The 26207-nt window shown below is 42.3% G+C and overlaps 3 protein-coding genes across 3 annotated transcripts in view; 1 reads left to right on the top strand and 2 right to left on the bottom strand.

The window, feature by feature from the left end:
- The window catches only part of LOC106650844 (growth arrest-specific protein 2), a 35500-nt gene extending 23258 nt beyond the window's left edge, over positions 1–12242 (bottom strand). Inside the window, exon 1 of the mRNA XM_014369071.2 lies at positions 11810–12242. The gene's annotated coding sequence lies outside the window, so the exon portion shown is untranslated. The remainder of the gene's footprint in view (positions 1–11809) is intronic.
- An 8848-nt stretch (positions 12243–21090) lies between these two features.
- LOC106650892 (deoxycytidylate deaminase) lies at positions 21091–22347 on the top strand. Its single transcript, XM_014369148.2, has 4 exons — positions 21091–21336; positions 21489–21724; positions 21790–22003; positions 22079–22347. Exons 1-4 carry the CDS (start codon positions 21269–21271, stop codon positions 22209–22211), a joined length of 651 nt encoding a protein of 216 aa, XP_014224634.1. The 5' UTR covers positions 21091–21268; the 3' UTR covers positions 22212–22347.
- A 56-nt stretch (positions 22348–22403) lies between these two features.
- The window catches only part of LOC106650956 (N-alpha-acetyltransferase 15, NatA auxiliary subunit), a 53683-nt gene continuing 49879 nt past the window's right edge, over positions 22404–26207 (bottom strand). Inside the window, exons 9-11 of the mRNA XM_014369257.2 lie at positions 24930–25123; positions 24593–24701; positions 22404–24450 (exon numbers count right to left, since the gene is read on the bottom strand). Of these exons, the coding sequence (XP_014224743.1) occupies positions 23891–24450; positions 24593–24701; positions 24930–25123 (863 nt within the window). The 3' untranslated portion in view covers positions 22404–23890. The remainder of the gene's footprint in view (positions 24451–24592; positions 24702–24929; positions 25124–26207) is intronic.

Genomic DNA, 26207 nt, shown 5'->3' on the forward strand with positions numbered 1-26207 from the left:
AAAAGCTCCATCTCGTACTTCCTCTTTGTTCTCGCTAAGATAAGTTTTTTTTTTAGCTTTGTGGACCTGTAAGCAGCTCCGAGTTGTATATCTTCGATAATCCACCCGTAAGTTTATAGTTCATTTTTTTCCCGCACACAAGCTGTATCGTTTGATCACATTGTTATATTTTGAAATTCGCTTATGAATCGAGCTCAACGCACGTAGTTGTACTCTGTGAAGGAACTCCCACGAAGGTGTCGGGGAACGGCATGAGCTGATTCGACTGAATTCTCTCTCGACTGTACAGCCGCGCTGTGCTCATGCAGCTACTGCGATCGCACATGTGCAGTGCGCGCGCAGTTCGACGCGCTCGCCCGCGCGTGATAAAGAACGACGCAAGAGGGTGCAAAGAAATGCAGTCTTTTCACAACCGCGGCAGCGATTCGCCGTCAAAGCGTCTTTGAATCGGCGACTCTCCAACGCGCGCGGATGTTGGCGTGTCGCGTGCAACAGGATTGCAGCATATCACACGCGCGAGGAGCAGCAGCCACGAGGAGGGGAAAACGAAAAACAGAAGAAGAAGAAGAAGATAAAGATAGAGAGACAAACGGAAGAAATGTTGTTTAGCTTCGCGCGTTGGCGTGTCAGTTTTCTCTCCGCATTCCCAGTATGCCATACAACATATATAATACGCTCACGCTCGAGAAATTCCGAGCGATGATTTTTAACCCGGTGCTGGGCCCCGTGGTGGCATGATGATCGCGCCTATATGTATTATATATGAACTGAAAATTCGACGCGTGCAACTGCCAACTTTCCACCCAAGCCCGCACACACCTTTATGGAAAACTTGAATTTTTCAACATTCGTGTGAGCTCGAATGATTATAATTTCATCTCATGCGAGCACGTATAATATCTGCGTACTTGGCAGTTTATAATTTTCGATATTGCGAATTGTGAAAACTGTTTTTCCTAGCCGCCCAGATAATGTAATAAACAAGTTAGGCATAGTTGCTTAGAAAAGGTGAACGTTATAACGGAAATTCATGAATATTTTATATTTATCATTATTTATTGTGGTTTACTTGTAAAACGCATCTAATTTATTACGCCGATGTTGTAAGACTTTCATTTCGTATCGTATCATTTGTGCAGCGCCTTTCTGCATTTACCGCGCGATGAAGATTTGATTGTGCGCGAACATCGGTTAACATAACGAACATCTACATAAGCATTCTGTTTGTATATCAATTAACCATTACGCAAAGGCTAAAGTCCTTGCGATTCAGTAAATGGTAATCGGTATGTCTTCGATAAAATGCACTCATCGATTAATCTTGTGCCTCTATGAAAAAGTTGTCTTTTTTGAGCGATCTGGTTTACGTATCAAAAAGAATCACTCGAACCGCTTGGTATTATGAAAAATAAGAATCAAAAAATTTTTGAAACCAGTCCCGAGGTGATTTATTACAAAGATTCAGCGCTGATAAGCTCGTTAATCAGATTTACTCATCGTTTTAAAGAAGCAACAACAAATCGTTGTGTTACAAAAAGTCGCGTACGCGTAAAAAAACGTATTCAAATTTACTTTCTAAAGAGAAATGCCCATCTAAGTCCAAAGCCGACTAATTTCGATTTGCGGATTACAAGCTGTATACGTACGTGTATTATACTCCGGGTGTGAATTACGATCGACTTTCGCAAAGTCAACTCCTCGCCGAGGAGGTAGTACTTTACACGGTACTAATACAAAACAAGACCTATATTTTGCATCTACATGTGTTCGCGTTATTATTTTCGCGCATTGGTACGGCCTATATTGTAAACACTCGCGTACTACACAGCGCGTTTGCGAACATCAAATAACTAGCTCCAATTGAGTCCGATCGACATTTTATCGATATATTCACTCGCGCGTATATTGCCGAGGAACAAGGAGACGCAATCAAAGACCGATGGACAATAGTCGCGCGACAGCTCGATCGAATTCATACATGCAGGCGGTATATTGCGCCTCGCATTGTTGTTGTATACGGTAATTATGGAACTAGCGCTGTACTCGTTGCAGAGCGCGATAGGAGCGAACTCGCGTATCGGCATGGCACTATGCTAGGAATACACAATACATCGCGGGCGGCAAGTCGGAGCTGGCCGTGTGGCGCGCTGCAACAACTTTCGATTCGATTACATAAAGTTTGGGCGCGAAAAAGACGTGTGTTATTGCACGCGAGAACAGGCGAAGCTACGTAGTTTGCCCTAAACAATACCTGACGTGCGCACACCGATCTTGAGCTCGCCAAGTGTGTATGTGTTGTGTGATTACGACGCGTTGAAAAACGAGGCGTGCGTACAAGTCCCACTACATGTATATACCTGCTCGAGCCGGCTCGTGACTAAATAAATTAAGTCGGTTCATTCACGAGTCCATGCGGCAAACACACACACACACACACAAACGCACGCATACATTATCGAGTCACAGCTCGCACATAGATGCATCCATGTTAGTAGAGGATCGCTACGCGCAGCAAATAGGTGGGCGCCGCAGGCTCGCGAGCGCATTGAACCCTTGCGTCAGTTGTCGTTAGTTCGAAGACGCTATGTGTACGTAAGATGTACGATATGTGTGCATACAGCAGCGATTTTCGTGTTGTTTCTTTCTTTCTCTTTAGAGAGGAGATTGCAGCGCGTTTCGTACTCGGCCGCCAACGCGTCCCGTGACAACGATCTATCGACCATCGAATCGTCGCTTCGTCTTACGTTATATCCTTTATCTCGATTCATTTTTATTTTGTTTGTGAAAATAAATAATCGGTACTAATCCTCGAGTGTCACTAAAAAAGTAAAAACACGTTCGAGTGCAACGTACATTACAATCTGATCCGTGTGTAATTATGAGTCAATCGAGCGATGATACGGTACATCGAAAAATACTATCTGTGAAGGAGAAAAATTAAAAAAACACGAGATTATCGATGCTTATGGCTATTATCGTAAGCTGTCATTAAACTCTAGTCGTATATAGACAGCTTCGCACACCATGAAGACGGCTCGTGTCATTAATGCCGAGTGCTGTTTAGCCACTCTTGGCACTTTGAAGAAACCAATAAAAATGTATTTTCAATACGGCTCTCAAAGATGTGATCCAGACGAATCGAGTTTTTTCTCGAAAATTTCAATGAGAAAAAATATTCATAAAGACTTCCTTCCAGAATCTAAATCGAGACAAAAAACTATGTGAGTTCTAGAAAATCGAAATAGTAAGAGTAATGTCAAATGAAGACGATACCGCGCGATCGCACACTATACAGTAAATACATCGCAGAGAAAGTGATTTTACAAAATCACGCTAGGTGAGCATCGGCAGTCGATATGAGGAGCAGCGCAAACCAAAAGAAAAACGACGTAATTAAGAAAAGTTGAATCAGAGCGTGCAATCATCCAGCCACAAAGTTACAATTTAGCCGTGGAAAATCGACAAATTTATGCACACCTAGAAATCACTAAATCGCTTATACGTACACTGTATACCTGTACGTATTCCGCGAACGTAGGAGTAAACGACTGGAGGATCGGTTTCTCGCGTTTGGGATATCGGCCAATTCACGCGAAGATGCGAGTCTAAGTATATGCAGCGATGTGATAGCGCTATATAGACGCGATCGAATCTCGGGTAAATAAAATGAGTTAACCGAACGACTCGGGCGCGAGAGATATCGTTGCGGAATCGAACAGGAATTGCCAGTCAGGAGTCGCTATTAATCATGGGCAAAATTCGCGCGCGGGTCGCTCGTCGATTTCTAAAGAGAAACTGCTCATCGGCGCACAATCGAGAGAGCTCGCAGCTCTGCCTGTGCACTACGCTGCAGCAGCAGCAATGAGGAACGCATATATATGTACACTCTGCGCCTAGTGCAGTGCACACACGTACTTTTATGTGTGCGCGCACGTACAGTAGTCACGCTCCTATCCTTCGCTGCTGCTGCAGCTCTCAAATACGTACGCAGTGGTAACAAGATTGATGTAATAAGACAGTTTTGGAGCGTGACTACGCGCGGAGAGCTACACGCGTTATATGTATGTATGTAGGATCACTCGCGCTCATCGCTATATAACTGCCTTTATGCACTCTAGGTGCGTACGTAATGAGAGCAAAAGCACAGAGGCAGTAAGATTTAACCTGAAACATTAGGCTCGCAAATAGAATGAATAGAATATAAGGAAGAAACGCACTCGCGATGTAGCTGCGAATACTTTTCAGCGCCGCACGCGGAGAAAAGCTTCGTTTTCATTCCTATAGTGTGAGATCGCTAAAATGCGGACTAACAGTTTCTCGCGGCGCGTCGTGTACCGAATGATGGATTCGTTTGTGTACGTGTTTACGACGTGCAACTTGTATCCTATATGGATACAGAGATCGCAGTCGCGTCAGGTAGCGCGCGAAAGATGCCACGATACCGAGTGTAATAGATATTAATCGAAGAAAGCAGACACTTAAGATCGGAGCGGGCCAATCTATAGTGTAAAAAATCGCGAATCAATATTTATTTTATAAAAGTAATAGTGTGCGGTTTGTCTACGTACAAAAAAAAAAAAAGAATGGAAACATCGTCATGTCAATCGATCACTCATTGGGACGTACAAGAAAAAAAAACCTGTCGGTCTATAAACAAGTGAAACCGATCGTATTATACATGATCGTTGTACAAACACTTGTAATCGAAATGGAAACGATCTGTTTTCACTATGTACATAATGGATTAAATCGCTTTACTTTTGTTTGTTTTGCACATTGGGCAGAGATTCGCAAATATTTCTTCTCGCTTATAAAAGGTGAAGAAGCACACCGACTCGAACGAGCTTACTGAATTATTCACGCTCTCGAGTCCGATGTTCCATGCTATGAAGGGCGTCAGCTGTATACGAGAGCATCATTGAAATTTAATCGAGGCCCAAAGAGAATTAGCTAAACGAAGGAGCTGCGCGCATTAAGTAAATTAGTAATCGAGTTGATCAATTCGGCACGAAATCAAGTCGTTAACGCGCAGCAATAGCAGTGTGTCGGTGGTGTCGTGAACGTATAAAGAGAGGACTTAATGTAATTTGTAAGTGGCGTATGCGCGCGAGGAAGGAAGAAGGCGCAGCTCTCGCGCGCACACGTATCTCTCTCCTGATGCGCGCGAGCAAATTTTCGCACGATTTTTTTTCCCCGTAACGGTAGGAAGCAGCCGCAGCTCCGCGTATATACGTATAGTACGCCTTCGAATGCACACTTATGCGCGAGTACAATATGCTGCATATATACATGCATACGTAGTGTGTATATCGCGCGGCTGCGGTGCGTTGCGCGACGACGTGTTTACTGCCAGTAGTGTAGCGTGGATGCGTGTGCAGCACATGTACCATAGGTAGCCGCGAGCGGGCGCACATGCATTCTCTCACGCATCTCGTGATAATGTTACACAACGCGTGTTTCAGGCACAACGTCGCGGTGGCGGCGACGCGAGCACGAGCCACTGAGAGGCCTGGCAGCACACTACACAGCTTAATGCCTGCTCCATAACTTTGCTGCAGTTCAACCTCACGGCTAATTAAGTACTATGCGCGTGCAGGGATGGTCGCGATAGTACGTATAGTGTGCACGATATCGAGCGATTTATCAGCTGACGATTTTGTGCTGATACGCAGTCGCGAGCTCGGTCTAGCGTACTGCGGTTTACGTAGTACAGCCGAGTCAAACTTGGACTGCTCGCTGACTTCTGGCTCTTTATGCGTATACTTGTACTTGTAGTCCGTAAAACTGCTCTAATTAATCACACACGCGATCAGTGCGGTCACGTATGTACGCAACGCTAATAGAGTCGGTCACGCCGATCGAGTCAATGACACCATTTCGTATGTAGCTATAATACGACGATGCGTGTACGTCGCGCGCAAATACGTGCGTGTTTTACTCTCTGTGTATACATTATACGAGTCGAGCCTCGACCATCCGTCTAGCTTTAGAAAACAAACTCGAACGTGTCACGAGTAGTCGCGAGCGAACGTTGACCTATTCCGCCGCGACTCGTGGGTGGCACATGGCTAGCGGCCGTCCTTCGCCGCTGCATCGAAGCTGCGAGTTTCTCGGGAGCAGCCGATTGACCGAAGGTCAGGGTGAAATTTGATATATCTATATGTGCACGATGCTCGTCCTTGAATAAACCAATCCAGGACTTGACAGGCTTTTCACGCTTCGAGCGCTTTGCCGCGATTACTCGATGCAGTTAAATGAACCAATCTCAAAGCTTCTGCGCAACGTTCTGCGGCGTGCGTTCTAGCGTACTGCCGGGCGCGCGTTACGATACATTTTTCAATATCTGCACGCATTTAAGCTCACAAAATTGCGGCAAAGGGTAGGAAGCCTCTAGTCTCGCCGCGTAACGTCGAAAAACCGCAGATCGAGTCGAGCCCGGATGAGCTTGGCTGAACGAAGGAAGGAAAGAAAGCAAAAGTGAAGGAGCGAGTCGCGCGCTATTTATTTAATCTGCCCCGGAGAGCCGAGTACGCGACCATCCGGGCGACCATCATCCAATTCTACCTACTTGAATACGCGCTTGCGCGCCTGTACACGTATATTTATTGCTCCTTATTTACGCACATTACCGAGCCTACGAGTGTGCATGCAAAGTTCTTTTCATTATACACTTTCAATTATAGTTGCTGTCGAGCATTGTTTTTAAATTGATAACAACGACCAAGGGGGGACCCGTATACATAGGTATAAACAGAACGAACGACGGATCGACCTACTTAACGATCGAATCGAGCTGCTGCCATTGCTCGCGAGCCCGGATTTTTAGTTTTTCCGCGCGCAAACACTCGCGCAATTGGCGCACACGCGCCCGTATTACAAGCCTGCGGAACGCACTTTAGGAATGTTTATACTGTAACGTACGTCTGTATTCGCACGGAGAGCAGAGTATTTCCGCGCAGAGACCCGATTGTTATCTTTATTAGTTAGAATTTTTTGTGCCACGATCCGAGTGCTATAAGCTGTTGCTGCTGCTGCTGCGTAGCAACCATTATGAATTTCGCGTTTACAGTTATAAAGCGATGAAACTAATTAAAGCTGTTCGCGCACGCGCTTGTGTTTTTTTTTTTTGCTTTCACCGCTCGCGCGCGCGTTTACGCAGTCGCTTTGCACGAGGCTTATACTACTTCTGGTGTGCCGGCTGCGGAATTTTCGGCATTATAATTTGCTGTCATGCGCTTGCGATTTCGGGCAAAGATTTCGAGCGTGAAATTATAGCCGCGCGCACCGAGAGATGATCTCTCGGGCGACATTTTCAGCTTAAAAACTAGTACGACGAACGAGTTGGAGAAAAATATCATATCGCGAATATTACGGAGCAACGACGCGGGGCCAAAGTGCAGCGGCGCAGCTGTATATACTGCAGCAGTGCAGCCCGAGGCCGTTGCCCGACGCCATAGAAATTCCGTCAACGCGGCTAGTGAACTACGTATGGTCTAGCAGTGCACGCAGCTCGTAAGAAAGTACATTAGGACATCTTTAGTCGCTCGAGTTTCTATATACGTAAATATGAGTACGTGCGCGCGTGACACATATCGAGGCACACAAGAATAAGTCAATAAATACGTTATAATCGCCCCCTGAAAGCGGTCCAATCCAATTTGACGACGCAGACTCGTGCGTTGCACTGTGCTTGTCATATATAACACAGTCGAGCTGCAGCAGCTCGTGCCATTACACATACTATCTACGAGGTATACAAGTTATAGCTTTTAGCTCTCTCGCGCGCTGCACCGCTGGAAGTCGTCGAGTCGCTGCGCTGCGGAGGTGGCTCTCGAGCTAAACACGGGTCGACAACACGGTATAAACGGAGCGCGCGTTAATCGCGTTAGGCCGGCTGCGTACAGTACGTACCATTTGCCGACCGAGAGCCTAATCAGGTCAGACTTTTCTTCGAATTTAACGCCATCGTCGTAATTTAATTAAATGAAACCGACACACGTGTGCGCGCGCGTCGATATATTATAATGCGGGATAGAGCAGCGTGTAATATATCGCAAATAATATTAAGCTCGGAGCGGAGCTGTGATTTCCTGCGCGCAAAGCTCGCCTCGCAGCTCAACCCATAGATTTCTATTATTTTTCCGATCTTGGTAGAAAATAGCTCGAGAGCTAAATACCTCTATGGTAATGAAATTTGTGATGAATGTTACGATTGAATTGGGAGATATAAGCGAATTTTTTTGTGTGCGCTGAAAATATATATGAACAAGAGAAACGGAGCAAGAAAATATTCTGCTGGGTAAACAGACGAAATGCTCGCAAGAAAAAAGATTGGATCGTTAATACCTCGTTCGCAAGAAACGACTGCAATTAATCATCAGGATGCGAAAAGCTTACATAGATGAAATACTTTTGCAAGTCGCGCGCTCGATACAGCTACGCTGTTACGAGCTTTGTATTGACGAGCGAAATTACATGGCTGTTGACACATCTTATCGTCGTCATCATTGTCAACATCATCGAGAGCGACTGAGATCTTAATGAACGACGACCTCGTTGCCGACTCGCGAGTCTCACGTTCGGAGAGAGCAGCAGCATCGGTGGTAATAGTAGTAGATAGCAGTTGTAGTAGTTCTAGTTTATAATGTATCATAATTTTGCAGTATGTGCGCACAAAGAGAGGGAGATAGAGAGCACGACGCAGAGCAGCAAAGGGTGTATAATGTATATTATTTGAAGACAATTAGTATGCGTGCGGAGCCATGCACATGCACACTCGCGCGCGCGCAGCCGAGTGAAAGCGCGCTATTCCCTCGCACATCCATGGGCTGCCTTGCACACACATAGAAAGGAGTCGAATGCAAACGTAGCAGCAGAGAAAGAGAAACAGAAAAAAAGAGACGCATCCGACCGCAGTTCTCGTAATATATTCGTCCAAAATCAGATGATTTGTTGTGTTAATAACACTGCGGAGACTTTCGAAACAAACGAATTACTGTGCGGCAATTCCGCAAATTTTGAGTATTTTTTTTTGTTTTTTCAACCATTCTCGCTTGAGTCATAAAAAACCGGATGTTTAACTGTAGAGCTTGCGGGTAATGAGGGAATCGCTCGATTGATACTTATACGCATACACGCGTCGAGTGTACAATTAACAAGTATCGATAATTTAATAATTGTTATTAAACGAGCACCGATTGCTCGTATTGGAAAATTACTCGATTTTTTCATTTTTACCGATAAACGTTCGTTAAAAAAACATTGTCAACATGAATTTCTTTGATTTCTGTCGTTCGTTGTGATAATTACGAATCCTTACTAACGATGATTGTTCAAATACAAGAGAAACTGCAAATATACGTTTCTGAAGTTCGAGTATTGGGAGTGGCGCTTCTGCAGCGTAGCTTCGACGTTCTTGTCGACGTAGTTTTCCCTTTTGTCTTGCAGCATCGCTCGAAACCCTTACGCCGTACACATATATATATAAAGCTCTGCGCGACGTTGCTCTTCCTTCTCGCGCTCTGTTTCTTTCTGTTACACACACACACACACACGCATACACACATATAAAACGCAGAGTGAGCTGCTGTGTTCTTTGCCAAAGGGGGAAAGTCGATTCACCCTCTGTTCTCCTTACCCAGAGCTGTGTACCCCAGCATACGCGAGATATATAACGTGCGAGTGTACGCCAACGCGAACCGCAGTTTCTTTTAATTAGTAACTTGTGTTACACACTCGGCAAATACGTATATTTCCATACGCTAGGGGGTTCGAGATCGAGAAGATTTGCGATGACGATAATTAAAAAAAAAAGATATTGATTGGAATCGAATCTGCTAGCACGTGCATTGTAGATGACATTTTTTTCGTTGTATTAAATCGGCTTAGTCACTCGTTATATCTAATCGTTTTGCGGTTTGACGATAATAAAAATATTTAAATTTATCATAGATCATAACAAGTAAATTGATAAATCAGTTGTTAAATTATATTCCAATATATAATTTTCAAAAATAAAAAAATAAAAAAATAAAAAATCTCTATGTAATTTACCGCTTTATCGCAAAAGATTGATTCGACACTTAAAAATCAATTTTTATTTTTTAGAAATTCACGCAGCGATAATAAATAATCAACATCCACTTGGAACAATTTCGATGGCTATTTGCGCGGCTAATGTTTCACAATTTGCCACTCTCGGCAAAATGAATAACTTCCTTTATTTATCATAATAAGGACTCGACGGATGGCGGCGCGGCCACCCGTGCCGAGTACAGCAGCAGCAGCATAAAGGCGAGCAATTGAAACGAGCATGATCAGCCGAATCGGTCTCTCTTACAAGTTGTTATATACGATGGAAAGTGCAAGATTGCTAGTTCTCTGCGCGCGTGGTAGTATAGGCCTGCTTCCTGCAGTTCATTCAAGCAAACACAGATATATAACACGCGCACGCACACACGAGAGAACCCGTTCGACACCGACAAGTTCCGCGAAACACGTGTACACGACGAAGAAAACAGGTGTCATCGTTTTGCAGCGTTGGCCAACTATAATATACAGAATCGAATGTAAATATTTATAGCTGCGAACGCGATCGCCCGAGTCTAATAACGTGTACGATATATAATTATGTAGTTGACAAAAAATAAGTAACAAAAGAGTCGATTGACTGCTACGTAGAAGCGGAGGTAGACAAACGTAAATTTACGTATCAAACTGCTGAATATTACCATCGAGCTTCTCTGCAGTTACGACGAGCCTTTTGACAAGCGGCCCGGTTGTTGTCAAACAAGAGAGAGAGAGAGAGAGAGAGAGAGAGAGAGTCTGTCATCGGCACTGCTCCAATTATCCGTCTGTATAAACATCAAAGGAATACGCTACCGTATATATCGTCATCATCATCGCCGTCGCGCACGAAGCTGAATCATCGACTTGTGTATTATCCGAGAGTATACAGCGTTTACGTGACCGATGCAAGCGATTATTAGCCGAGGCAAGAGATCATCACGCTACTAGGCTACGAATCGAATCGAATTAATAAAAAAAAGGGAGCGACAAGTTCACGATAAGTAAACCGAATCAAAGAAGAGAAAATGATCCTATACAATCGAGTAGATGTAAGTAGGATTAATTCTAATTGCTCAGAGATGCATTGAAATACGCGAGCCTTTATCATATCTATACGAGAATCGATACTGAGAAAGCAGTTTGAGCAGCGGTCAAAAAACCACAAATTATATTCAAATTATTAGAATGCTCGTGTAAATGTTTGTGCAGCATTAAAATTGAGTTTTCGGAACTATCAATATCTCAGTTGGGCGTAATAATTCTTAATTTTACGAGGCGCCTATATGCTTTTCGAACGAGGGCCTATGTGAGAGCCGTGTAAAAGATCGTCGCCGCGAGCATTTCGCTCAAATAAAAAAAAAGAAAAAAGAAACACCGCCTGCGCCCACATACGCATTATGTACAATGCAGTATAAGCTACAGCCTGCGGCACAAGGGACAAAAGGGTCAGACAGAAAAGAGCTCGGGAGTGCGCCGCACTTCGTTACTGGACACTAGCAGACCACTTTTGTCTCGATGTGTTTACGCGCGACTCGGACAGAGCCTACCTTACACACATCGACGACGCTCCATAGAGCACACGCAGTGTCGCCACTCGCACGCGTTATATATAGAGTACAATGCTCCTGTTTTCGCAATTGTTTACCTCGCTTAATCTACTCTCGGCCGATGAATATATTTTCGGCGAGAAAGAGAAGAAAAGGAAAAGAACAAAGTCGAGCCGATGAAAAGCGAGACTCACCTATCATTCGGGCGCTGCGGCAATATCTATAATATACACATACACTTGCAGTTCGCCGGTTCGCGGCAAAGGAGCAGCTGGCCCGTGCTTGCCTCTGTAGTATACCTATATAGGCGTATCGTGTGTGCACGCGCACGGGAGACGAGATCCGAAATTCAAGCCTTTGCAGCAGTTGCGCGTGTGCGAATATCCTCGAGCCGGCTCCGAAGCCCGCACTGAGCCGACGACGCTGCTGCTGCTATTTTTTCCTTCCTCCTCAACGTACGTAATGTCTGGCACGACGCTGTCCGAATATTTTCGACGGTTCACGTCGAAAGGACGACGCTCGGAAAAGCGTATTCACACACACGGATAACGACGATACACAGACGAAGTGTGCGCAGAGAAAGAGAATCGGAGCGCGCGTTGCATAGAAGCGTCCCCGGGGCTTGCGCTATCGCTACTGCCCGAAACTCCTCGTGTGTGCCAGCGGCAGCATTCGGAGCGTGTAGCAGCAGCGGCGCGTCGTTCAAAGTTGGGAACGGCGCCGGTGGTGGTGGTAAACGCGGTAGCGGAGCGAGCCCGAGATATAGGAGAGAGAAAAGGGGAAACGACGCGCGCCACTGGGGGAGAGTAGGTAGCAGCAGCAGCAGCAGCAGCAGCCGCGCGTTTAGCATTAGCCTAGCCCACAGTGCGTTGCTCGCCTTCGTCCTGCTCTGCGGCCCTCTGGTCCGTTGCAGCGAGGCGATCCCTCCGCACATGCCTGCTGTCCATATACCACTACTTACGTATCAGGAAATAATGTAGCTGCAATGTACTGTCTGCAGCGAGCTCTCGAGCGAGTCAGACACCACGTGCGCATCGAGACGCCGCAGCCGTCAGCCTCGCGATAATACCGAAGATCGCATCGCGATTTATTTTCTGCAGTCTGGGGACGACTGACTCACGGAACTCTATATAGCTGCGAGCTTCTGTAAAGGGACGCGTCCGCTGCGTTCAAGTTGCCCGCAGTGCACGAAACAATCTGGCCAATTACCAGCCCTCGAGCCCCCGGCCCCGGCACAACAACAGCTGCTCTCTCGTTGGTCCTCAAAAAGGCCCTCGAGCGGTTTTCGCTACTCCGCACGCACATCGCTTAATATGTATAAAGAAAGCAAAATGCAGCCTTTGCTCGAGCGCTGGCGTTGATCCAGACGCTATTTTTTACTTCGTTACTGGACCTGCCTGTACGTATTTACGGCGACCACTTGCCCGGATATATTCTAACGCATGCGGGAAAGGATTCGACCGCTTATTCTTACCATTTGATATCCTGCGAGATACGAGCCAAAACTTCCTCTCCGCTCTTCATCGTTATTTGTATAAGCCTATCGCATTGAAATTGCTATTGATGTTGGTTCCATTTGTGAAAAGATCGTAGTCCATTTGCGGAAAGCTGTGAGGGTCCAAAAAATCTGCAAAAATTCAAGCTTGTTCATATTGTTGAAATGTATCTCCATGGAATTTTTGCTTTTTCACAGAGAATGCTCTGTGACGAATGCAAAATCGACTTTTGTTAATTTTTATGTCTCGTGTGGTCCGATTAAATATTCGTATTTTTGGTTCGAGGCAAAAAATGTCTACTGGTATATTAGTAGAGAGCAGTTATTTGATGCAAGCTTACACAGATAATGTTGGAAAATCAATTCAACAGCTAGAAACAGAAAAACGAATTAAGGAGGTAATTTTTGTATGAAATAATTTGTGACAAATCTTACATTCGAAAATTTTGATGCGATCATGTACTGTATTTATGTGGGTTTTAAGTTTATACTTGTAGCTAAATGATTTATGACCAACGTCACATTCAAAAGGTTTGCTCTGATCATGTACTAATCTTATATGAGTATTGAGAGTACTTTTACGTCCAAATGATTTGTAGCAAATTTCACATTCGAAGGGTTTGATATGAGTATGTACTGTATTCATATGTGTTTTGAAGGTATCCTTGCGTGTAAATGATTTGTGACAAATGTCACACTCTAATGGTTTAATATGATAATGAACTGCATTCATGTGCCTTACAAGGTAATTTTTTATTACAAATGATTAATTATTGCAAATGTCACACGCAAAGAATTTGCTATGATTATGTACTATATTGATGTGAACTTTAAGATGACCTTTGAGGCTAAATGATTTGTGACAAATGTCACATTCAAAGGGTTTGATATGAGTATGTACTGTATTCATATGTATTGTGAGGGTATGCTTGCATCTAAAGGATTTGTGACAAAAGTCACATTCAAAGGATTGGTTAAAAGTATGCACTGTACTTATGTGAGATTTGAGATAACATTCTAGCCTAAATGATTTATAACAAATTGCGCATTCATATGGTCTGATGCCCTTGTGTGTCTACTTGATATGCGTATTTAAACTTGCTTTTGCTTTATATGATTTTCTACACATTTTGCACTCATAAGAAAATTTCGTTAAAGATGTTTTTTTTAATATTTTCATCTTCTGGAATTTATCGAGCTTTAACAGGGACTGATCTTGAAATCGACGTTTATTATCGTAATCGAAATTTTTTTTATCAAAATTATAAGTTGTTTATTGTTCAAATATTCGTTCTGAATTTGGTTTTGTATTTTCACAGTGAGTGGATATCTTTGATACTCAGTTTTGCAGATGGTTGGCGACAAAGACTTCAGTTCAATCTTATGATCTTTGCACTCGACATCTATCAATATTTTTTCGTCTAACTTTTTCGTGTAAATCCTCCTAAAATTAAAAATGTTGAATACTTATTGATGGTTGATAGTTAGAATGTAATTCAAAACAATGAAATTACCGATGATTTATAAAATGTGAATGTTGCAAAGCAAAAAAATAAGATTGCATAGTCTACATTTTCCACTAAAAAATTTTGTGTATTCCCTATTTTAATTTTTCCAAAATTTTTTCATTCCGAAATTTTTATATTCCAAAATTGTTTTTACAAATTTTTCATGTTCTGTTTAACAATATTCCGATTTTCAAACATTCCAGATATTGATAATTCCAAATATTCATCATTCCGAAATATGAACATGGCTCTACGACCAGTAGGGTTACTTGGGTGACTTGGGTTACTCGCAAAAAAGGCTTCCTTCGATCAGTAGGGTTACTAGGGTTACTTGGGTTACTTGAATTACTTAGGTTACTCGCAAAAAAGGCTTCCTTCGATCAGTAGGGTTACTAGGGTTACTTGGGTTACTTGGGTTACTCCCAAAAAAGGCTTCCTTCGATCAGTAGGGTTACTAGGGTTACTTGGGTTACTTAGGTTTTCTCGCAAAAAAGGCTACCCTTGATTAATTAGGTAACTTGGGTTACTTGGGTTACTCGCAAAAATGCTTTCCTCGATTAGTTGGGTTACTTGGGTTACTTGAGTTACTTGGGTTACTTGGGTTACTTAGGTTACTTGAGTTACTTGGGTTACTTGGGTTACTTGGGGTTACTTGGGTTACTTGGGTTACTCGCAAAAATGCTTCCCTCGATTAGTTGGGTTACTTGGGTTTCTTTGGGTTACTCGCAAAAATGCTTCCCTCGATTAGTTGGGTTAGTTGGGTTACTAGGGTTACTTGGGTTACTTGGGTTACTACGGNATTTATCGATAGTAACTTATTAGTGAATCAACAAATTACCTGTTATTTATGTGGTAAATAGTAACTAATTCAATCATTTCTGTGGTGGAAAGGCCTAACGAGATAACTCCATTTTTCGTGTTTTCGAGAAAAACACGCACAAGGGCCTAGCTAGACGCGGACGACTAATGATCTGTACCTATGATATTTTTACCTATTATGAGATATCTTTTGAAATATGTACTTGTGAAAATGAAAGACGCATCATAGTGATGATACGGAGCAAAAAATATGGACTTATCTCGTTAGTCCTTTCCCCACTTAGCAGATAAGTCCACTTTTGGCGGTCACACTTTTTTCAATATCGATAATTTCGCTTAGTTTGTGATCAAAACCTCATTTAATGATTTTACATTGATAAAATAGCTCACTTAACGTTATACTGGTGTCAGATCTCAAATCTTGCAACGGAAAAAGGCCAAACTGAAAATCGTGAAAATGACCCCTTGCGTATAAAATTTACCAACCGTACTGTGAAATTCACAACATTCGAAGAGTGTGAGAGCCATTTGTATGTTGGAATATCATTTTATTCCATTTTCAAATCAATCTAGACTCTTTATCACATTTTGGAGCTCGCAAAGGTGGACTTATCTCGTTTGTCCGGGTATCGTTTGTAGCGAAATGGACTTATCTCGTTAGGCACGGTGTTATATTTAACGATAGGTGTTCTTTTCAGCTTTTCTGACACTTGTACCTTAAAGTAGACATAACATATAGGTAATTCATGTCATAAACTCGATTTTGAAAAAAATGGAGTTATCTCGTTAGCCCTTTCCACCACAGATTTATAAGTTAATAATTGAGTAACTATTAACTGAATTATTAGTTATCAGTTAACTATAAAGTTCAATTGAATAATTAATTAACTACTTGCAACACTGGCCAAAACCTAGGGAAACCGAAAGATCGTGGATTTGCCTTAGTTGATTATAAATAACACGTGCTCTGAAGTTTTCTTGTTTCCAGTATTACTTTTGGCACAATAAAATGAAAAGTACAAAATAAGCTAAAAAATTAAATATTTATGAAAGTTTAAAAGGTAAATGTGAAATGATGAATTTTAAAATTTCCCCGTTACCCGGTAACCAACTTCACAACTTAGGACAGTGTACAATCAGAAATCATAAAAATATTATAACTAAATAAAAAAATCAATAAGAGCTGTTTTTAAATAGAAGTTTAAAGTGAACCCATAGCGAAAAAAATTGCAAGGAATGTTGAAAAATTAATCGTATGAAAGAATCTAAAAAACATTGAATAATGTATAATAAAATCAACGTCAACCTGAATGTATTCGAGCTGAAACTCATGAAATTCCGCATGTCGGTAACTCGACAGATTGATTGCTGCTCACCTCGCGTTATATCTTATTCAAGATCACGAAGTAGCGGCGTAGCCGCAGGAGCATTGTAAAGGGTATAGCCGTGCCTCGGGGCAAAAGCTCACCGCGTAAAACGAATAAAGACCACGGATCTCTTTTGCCAGCGCAATTGACAAATTTATTCGACCCGAGACCGACGAGTTCAGCAGTCAAGATTCAGTTGAACGAGGCGAAAGACACGTGTGGGTGCAAGACGAAAGTCGATGGTGCAGAATCGCGAGGTGCCGGCTTGTTGCATCGAGCGCGCGACGGAGCGCCGAGGGAGGCTCTCGCAGCAGCGCAGCTTCGGCCCGAAATTCCCGTGAGAGGGAACGTCGCGTTTTTGCGTGTGCGCGGCACTTATAAAGCCGAGATAGAGAGCGAAAGAGAGAGAGACTTCACCTAGACGCTCGGAGGCGTATTTTTGTTTAAAAAGTCAATTTTTCCGACGCTATACTCGTTAAACGCTTGAAAAAGCTTCTGGAGTCGATCCAAAAACAGCGGGATATCTGCAGACCAACGTTGATAAAGAGAGAAAGCGGGAGGAGAAAAAGGATCGCGCGCGTATGTGTGTGCGGAAACGCAGCGCGCACAGGACTTGGAAACACGTGGATCCGTCGAGCATATATACCGAGTAGCCTTTTAATCAATACCAAGCAGAGAGAGCACTGCGTACTACCTATATATAGATGCGTCTGTGCAGATGTACATGTAAAGCGCGACTTTGCGTCGACGCTGTAAGGGCTGTAAGCTGTGTAGGTGCGCGCACGCGGGAGTAAAATTTCGGCGGATCTCGCTCCCTCGCATTTCTCCCGAATGAGGGAGCCGATGGACCATCCAACAGCAGCAAACTCACACGAGGCATAGTACGTACACACACACATACTCGCGCATTATCGTCATCGTAACGCGCCGAAGAGACTCCCTGGCGGCAGCGCCGAGTCGCGGAGAGGAGAACCTGCACTACACGCAGTGTATATACTTACGGCGCCGCGCCGACGACGGCTTTTCCTCCCACGAGTCCTTTTCAGTTACATATAGATATTTTTTTTTCGACACTCCCGAAGCACGCGCACGCTGCGGGCCAAAGCTCGGGTAAAGTCAAGTTCAAGAACCCGAAGCTGCCGGCGAAGGGTGTGTGCGTACATATTTTCCCAAACCCACCCCCTCGACATCCCGTATCGGCTCTCTTTCTTTCTTTTTCTGATAGCTCACTCTTTTGCAGTGTTCTTACATGAAACCCACTTGTGCCTCGGCTCGACATAGCTCAAGTTCCTTTGCTCGCATCCGAGCTTTACGTCTCGATGTGTATAAGTTATGATTGTTATGTACCTTATAAACACGTACACGTGTACATAACACAGAGCGGCTCTTGCTTTCCTCAGTTCGAAGATCGACTGCTTCGGTTATGGCTGTGCGCGTCTACCGTCTTCCCCTCTCGGTCTTTCCTTTTATCGCAACGACGCGCCGAAGCTCTATTCTACGTCGGTGTGAGATGATTCTCTTTGATACGAGCTGACTACCGACGTTGGCATATTCTCGTCAAATATGCATAAACTCGCTTTTAGCTTCGCTAGCATATCTTTCAAAACTAATGGGAATCATGACTGCGCTGCGAGCTAATTTTTGCCAAGAAATCTTATCGCATGAAAAATGATGGAGAAACGGGTACATGGAAAAAAATGTTTTTCTCTTCCTGCGTCAACATCGGTATAATACCCTGCATACGTTTGACGTCGCAGTACAGCAGCACATCTTTTTGCCAGCTACGACGAGCAGTAGACAAAGTTTTGAAAGTGAATGAAATTTTGAGCTCCCACACAACTCGTAAATCCCTCTTGAAGTTTTGGAAGTCGCATATATCCTCGAATAAGCATAAGACGCAGCTTGCAAGTGGCTGTGTCGCGAGCTGGCGAGGGCCTCTTTGTTTCGGCGTTGAATGCGCTTGGAGAGCCCTCACAAGGAGCTCAAAGCCGTATACGAGAATTATATCGCGTACATGTAGTCCTGTACGGTGGCTCGCTTTTCTTCTCGGCGCAGCAATTGCAACCGCAACGAGTCGTTGCATTATATATGCGATATAAATACACGAGCACGCGGCCGTTTAAGTGTGCATGGACCGCGTCGCGTATTATTTCCTTCTTTTTTCTTACGTAATTCTCAAAATACAAGCGCACAGCTGTATAACTATAATACAACTCGACTTAACTGTGACTGCTGTGGTGGCCATGCACAGGCAGGCAAAAAGGACTCGCGCGCAATTGTAACGCTTTAATTAGCGGATTTTAAGCGGCTCGCGCGCGAACTCGTTACGTTGCCACGGTGCAAAGCCATCAGAGAGCTAGGAGCTTAGAAAATAAGCTATGGACGAGCTCTTGAATCACATCGATGCCTCTCGCGAGTCTCGCTCGCCAACTGCGACGATGATCCGGCTCATGAATATTCGCTTCGAATCGGCGACTCTCAACGCGTGCTAATAATATCCAGGATTTCAGCGCCGTGTATAGCTGTATTATTGCCGATTACGTTGGCAGAAAAACGCGGCTGGCAGCAGCAGGTATGGCTAGACTCGTGTGCAGCGGCGGCAGGTGCTACATTACACTGCGCGTCGTCGACTCAATAAGTCTTTAATGGCTATACTCGGCCAAGATCCGCAATCCTTCTTCGTTTCCCAACCATTATTATATTCGCGTACCAAACTGACGATAATAGCAGCAACAACGAGGATATTCGTGCGCAAAGTATTGCGGTTCTGCACCGCGAGTTGTACACACACATACACACCGCGACGACGAGCTTCGATCGCTCGCATTAGTCCCGCGACGACAACGATGATGATGATCTGCTGTATTTAATTTGCGGCGCCACGACGAGTGCACCAGCAGTAGATATAGCTCGTGCGCGATTTAATGAAATTTCAGACTGTCATTAAGATGAAGTTTCTCGGATTGGCGCGGCCGAAACCGCGAGTACGGCGCATTACGCGAGCAGCGTCTTCCTCGAAGGCACCAGTGCAGTGCAAAGGATTGCAGCGAGAGACCGAATGCTATTATTAAGCGAGAATGAGACCAGCATGAGCGAAGAGATTCCTGGAAATGCTCGTGCCCGGGAAAAGACGACAGGTCCAGAGCTATCTTGAACGAAACGTTAATCTGCGGCCGCCGAGACTATTCAAATACCTACTTAAAGCTGAGATAGTTTTGGAAAATTACACCGTGGACGAATGGTCGGGAAAATCGCGCGCGCGACGTTATTCGTATAAATCGGACTCGTGCGACCGGAGCAACCTCTGAGTCGTACTTTCTGTAATTTGCTTGCCACGTCGATTCGAGCCTGTCTCGCGCGCCCAACTTTATAGTACCTACGTAAGAAAAACTTTTTTTCGGCTCTGTAATGCTCGAGCCGAGGCACTGGTACGAGGAACAAATCTGCAATGCAAATATTGTACCAGTACTGCTGTATACCTAACTCTGCTTTTATAGTGAGCGCTAAAATATATACGCGCGTCTGACGCTAATTGCTCGGCTAACTTATTAAATTCCATTTAGCGCGCCGTCCACAGTCATTTTTAATCGAATTTCGCTCTCCTGCATACATTTAAATTTGCTATCTCGAACGAGGACGGTTTCGCACGCGCCGTTAAGCTCGCAATTGCGAATTCGCGATTCCATGCGTGGAATGCGTGAACTACGTAAAAATAGCAAGAAATCGATAACGGAGCGATGTATCAACGAGTAAACAGCTTTTGTTATTACAATTAAAACTTGACAGTCATCTTTGTCATCAGCTATAATTGATCTGTTTGTTGAATGTAATGAGTAAGATTTATGAATGAGCGAAGGTGCGATTATTTGATCAATCGGAGTTCTACTGTACCGATTTACCGATTATCATATTGAGGCTTAGTATGTGATCGTTAATTTCCTTGAATTTCATATAAAATTAAATAACATTGTAGGGCGTTTTCATCGATAATTCGTAACTTTATTAACTCTAATATATATTAAAGATTAGATTGATACTTTAATCAATTTTAGACAAGGGAATTATAATAAAATAAACGAATAAGTTCATAGTTTCTTGTACGAAACCCACAGATAATGCTTTTGATGGTAACCGCGCACACAGCCGCTATTTCAGCTGCCAAGTGTCGTCTGCTACAGTTGATTTTATAACGCACAGATGTCAGGACATGCGCTTCAGCCGCGTATAGGCGCGAAAGAGTCTTCTAATGTAAATAGTCTATATTTATGAGGTAATCGATTATAGAATGTAACATGTCAACAGATGTGCCCGCGTGTTCGGGAAACGAGTGGCTACTGCTTTCGGACTGCCGAACGCGATTAAAAAAGTATTTTTAGAAATATCTACCCGGCTATCTTTTGTAGCAGCGATATTCTTTTTAGTTTACGTGCAATTAGTCTCTTTATATTATTTGAATAATCAGTTATGGAGGAATTAAGTCTCGATCAACTGAAAATTAGCAAAAGCAATGGTTGTCTTAGCCCAAAGTCAAGGTAAACCAGCACTGAGTTTTCCAGTTCATCCCTCACATTGACCCTATCCATTTATAATAAAATAGGTTATAATGCCGAAGTAGTTAGCTAGTATTTCATGTCATTTTTCCATTAATGAATTGCATTATTGAGAAATTTGTATTTTTTTTTAGGGATACAAGTACAAAAAGATCTGATTACCTAAACTGGGAAGATTATTTTATGGCTGTTGCTTTTCTTGCTGCTATGCGCAGTAAAGATCCAGTCACTCAAGTAGGAGCTTGCATTGTAAATGAGGATAAAAAGATAGTCGGTGTTGGATATAATGGTATGCCTGTAGGCTGCAGCGATGAAGAATTTTCTTGGTCTAAAAACACAAATAATGGATCTGATTCAAAACATCTTTATGGTAACAATATAGTTTACTTGTGTATATTATTGCGTATCAAATTGATCAAACTCTATTATTTCTAGTTTGTCACGCTGAATTGAATGCTATTGTCAATAAAAACTCAGAAAGTATTAAAAATTGCACTATTTATGTGGGATTGTTTCCATGCAACGAGTGCGCAAAGGTGATAATTCAATCTGGAATTAAAAAAGTCATGTATTTATCAGACAAACATGCTTATAAGGTGTCAACTATAGCTGCAAAAAAGATGTTTGATGCAGCTGGAGTCAATTACTGGTATTTTTACAAAAAAATGACCTTTAACTCTTCATTAAGATTAAATAAAATAATTAATTGAGGATAAATTTTCAGTCAATATTTCCCAAAACACAAGAAGATAGTTATTGATTTTGAAGAAATTAACTGGAATGAAATGTCACAGCTACCCTCAACACCTTTAAAATCAAATGTATCAAATGGACATGTATCAAACGGACGAACATGAAATGGACATGCATCAAATGGACATGTATCAAATTGACATGTATGATTATCATCATAGTGAATTACCAAAATTTCTTGCATAATGACTATTATTTGTATTTATAAATACAGTTGTTGATATTTTTTTATATATAATTTAAATTTTTTATATATAGTCTCAACGATATTATACTTGTAAATAAAAAAAATTTCCTCTAGTCTTATGTTTTTATTAAAATTTCCACTTATTTGGTTTACAGATGGTTGATTGTATTTCTGTAATCTCAAACATGAAGAACATGTTTGGCAAATATTCTATATGCAAACAACTTAAACTAGATCTCAAGAAATTACAAATCAAGTTTTACAATACGATTTTTGTCAGACAGAAGAATAAGTGGTATCTTATTCTATCTATGAATCAGACTTTTTATTAATCTGCTTAAGTATATATATTTTATGTATATATATTCTTATGTAAAAAGATTATTCACACCAAGTTTGCAATCAAATAAGATTCAATTGATTATTGTTATTCCCGCTCACAGTTGGAAAAGTTTGCATTCTTTCGATGCTCTACTTAGTAGTTTTTTAAGACCCTCAAGAAGATATATATTTTGATGAATCTTTTATCTAATTTCATTGTAAGGTAGATATTGTACAGAATGAGCAAATCATACATTTCTTATTTATAACATAATATTTTACATTATGAGTGAATAGATCTAATAGTTAATTTGATGAGCATAATTCATTTGTCAAAAACTTTTATAGCACAACAGATACCTGCTACTTAAAGTAACAGGTAAACATTTTCATGCTAAAAAAAAGATGTAATAAAAATATAAAAGTTAGAGACAAAAGCAAAAAATATAAAACAATTAGAACGTAATCAAGCACTCGATTGGTACAATACCAGCAGTATACAATGAATTCTTGTTCTAAGCTTTGAGTTTCATTTGCACCAATACAATCAACATTTCCTACTCATTTTTGAAAAATTTATACACAACGCACCCTGTACACAAAACCACATTGTTCTTCTGTCATTTCTTAATATTCATCCTAAAAATTCAAAGCCCATGTTTATTGCGAATCTTCCGAGCCATCTAGGATTGCCGCATCAGCAGGTACTGTTTGGAATGCTGATGACCAGAAGTTCGACTCGATAAGCGTGACAGTTGTTATAGCATCTGTTTTAATCACCCGCCTTCAATCATGACATGGTTCAAGCATCGCCGTCCATAAAAGCTACTGACAATCCGAGCGATCAGAGTGCGATGTCATTCTAATAAGATTCACTAAGTTGCGAGCACTTTACGCATGTATTTGTTTCAAGTAGAAACTACTATCGTATTTATACGGAATGAAACGTTAATGGACATTAAACTTGTGTCGTGCTCCGAAGTACTTGTGTTTTTGTAGCGCGTACATGAAAATTTCTTCTACCAGACAACAAGGTATCTTTGCATGAAAAAAAAATCACAGATTCGCGCGTAGAGCACGGCCAAGATGCGGACCAGAGGTGATACGACAGAGCGAGGGTGAAATTAACGAGGGCTGATTAAGGCGAGTTACAAGGGGATAAGAAAAGAATTGAGGAGAAATAAGTATGATAGGGATGGAGCTATGACGTGTGGCCTAGTTGGAACGCGAGGTGCCAACGAGACCACGCACGGGAACGAGGTTCCGCGGGCTTCATCAATTCTCGGCTTGAGGCTGCTGAGGCTCTTTGATCTCCTGATGGTTGAAGAGAATCTGCGACTGAGCGACGGCTTGCTTAGCCTCGAGCGGCCGGAAGGCCGTAGCGTAGGGGAAGCGCCGGTGGCACTCGGTCTTGAAGTCGGCTAGGTTCTGTTCGCAGGACCCGAAATCGCCGGCCTCGAGAGCCTCGAGGACCGCCGTGCAGTTAGCGAGGTTGACCGCCTTCAAGCCCGGAGCGTCGAGGTCGGTGACCAGCTCGAGGGCGCGCTTCTGCGCTTTGGAATCCAGCAAGTAGAGCATGCGCGCGGCCTCCAGCCTGTGGGCCAGCGACTTTCCGTGCCGCTCGAGGAAGTCGGCGTTGAGCTTGGCGGCGTTGCAGCCCAAGAAGATGTCGGTCGACTGATGGTGCACCACCTTGGCGACGACGCCGTCCAGGGGTAGATTGGCGTGCGTCTCGACGTGGCGCAAGAAACGCACCAGGCAGCTGTGCAGCTTGGCGTTGTTCGGGTCGAGCTTGTGAGCGCGTTTGATAGAGCGCAGCATCAACAGTGTTTTGCCTATGAGGAAAAAAAATATCATTTGAATACCGATCTATCCATACACAATCGATGGTTTGTTCTGAGACGAATATTGAATTTTTCGTATAAATACTCGTCAAGTTCAATATTCGTAATTGATGAATATTTAAATTTGTCGTACCTTTACGGATGTAAATCTCAAAAGCCATGAGATGTGTTTCTATCTTCTCGCTGGCCAACTCCTGTAGTGGAAGAAGGAATTTGATGGCCTGCTCTAGAGGGTCCTCAACCTGAAAACGAATTGGAACTGCTTTATGTAGGATAATTGGATAGAAGTACAGAGTCCGATAAATTATTCAAGTTCAAGGATTTTCAAGTAGTTGGAAATTTCAAAGCAAAAGTTCAAACGTATAGACATTAGCTTGAAAACTAGTCAAATGTTAACTTTTTCGAGTTATACAACGAAACACGAAAACATGTGTTGTGTGTAAAAAAATTAAAATAGTTTCGTAAATTACCCGCTCCAATTTTTCTGGGATGAGCTCGTCGAGGGTGGGCTGCTCCAGGTCAGGATCGGCCTGCTGCCGCGATTTATTGTGCTGTTCTCGTTTTTCCTGGGCTTGTGCCGCTTGCTGCTTTTCGAGTTCAGCCTTCCTTCGCTGCTTTCGTTGTTTGTTTCTCAACTTCTTCAGTTCCGACGGAGCCAAGTTTTCTGCAAATACATCGAGAAAAAAATGGTCAGAAAAGTTCTTACAAACAGCTTCCTACATTCTAAGTTAATTAGTATCACTTGCACATCCTCGTGTCAGAGATCGAGCCGTAAAATTTTTCGCAAGCTCAAGCAAAAAAAACATTTTCTTTACCATTTTCAATTTCAGGGATTAAAATAAACGTAATAAGTCTTTTTAAACTCTAGGGGTATTGTAATAATAATGTTTTACAAAATTAGTTGTTATAAGTAGTGTGACACCCACACGACAAAAATCAAGTATGCCTAGACTTGGTATACGATGCACTGACCTCAATAATTCAAAAGAATGTTTGAAAAAATTAGTTTTAACCAAGCATATTGAATTCAGAGCCTTGTCAAGTGTTACTGCAATCCAGAGTTTTTGCAATACGTTCTAGTCCAATTCAAAAATGAATGAATTTTGTTTTAATTAATGAACAGGTAGTTTCAGTCATTTTTTTGTTATTAGTTATTAAAATATTTTAGTTCAATATATTGAATCTAAAGCAACTTGAAGTACTTGTTTTGTGGAAAAACGATACAGAATATGAAAAATATATCCATGATATGTAGCGCACACGTAATTTAACGAATATTGATCGAAAAATTTTTAGCAACGCGTACGGTTCAATGTGAGCTATATTTCACGTCTAGCATGTAAATTTGTAACCAATCAGCAGTATTGCCTGAACATAAGCTGTGCTACACAGTATACCGCCGCTATAGAATAACCAATCAAAATAGACCTAAAAATTGTTATTAATTATAAAATTTAATTTAACAGACACTATTCAAAAATGTTCATCTCGTTTTATTTACGAGTCGTGCAAAAAGACTCATTTCGTTAAAAAATATATCAAAAACTGATTCGAAAAAACTGAATGAAGCGAAATTTGATTTTAAAAATGTATTTACAGGCTACCGACAGAAAACACGCGCGGATATTTTCCCATATGTCCACGAGCGCAGGGAAAATTAGATCAACAACAAATCTAATAAATGGCAAATTGAGCAATTTTGGAAAAGCTATTTTCAATTTTCTAATAAATTCTAGATTTGCATGCCA

This window comes from Trichogramma pretiosum, unplaced genomic scaffold (genome assembly GCF_000599845.2).
Source record: "Trichogramma pretiosum strain Unisexual culture from Peru unplaced genomic scaffold, Tpre_2.0 scaffold3, whole genome shotgun sequence".
NCBI lineage: Eukaryota > Metazoa > Arthropoda > Insecta > Hymenoptera > Trichogrammatidae > Trichogramma > Trichogramma pretiosum.

What these genes read in the sequence shown, in the direction of transcription:
- LOC106650892 (XM_014369148.2), top strand. Translation starts at nt 21,269, where the DNA reads ATGGAGGAATTAAGTCTCGATCAACTGAAAATTAGCAAAAGCAATGGT. An exon ending in TGTCTTAGCCCAAAGTCAAG is followed by an intron (nt 21,337 to 21,488) that starts GTAAACCAGCAC and finishes ATTTTTTTTTAG; the next exon opens with GGATACAAGTACAAAAAGAT. An exon ending in TGATTCAAAACATCTTTATG is followed by an intron (nt 21,725 to 21,789) that starts GTAACAATATAG and finishes TATTATTTCTAG; the next exon opens with TTTGTCACGCTGAATTGAAT.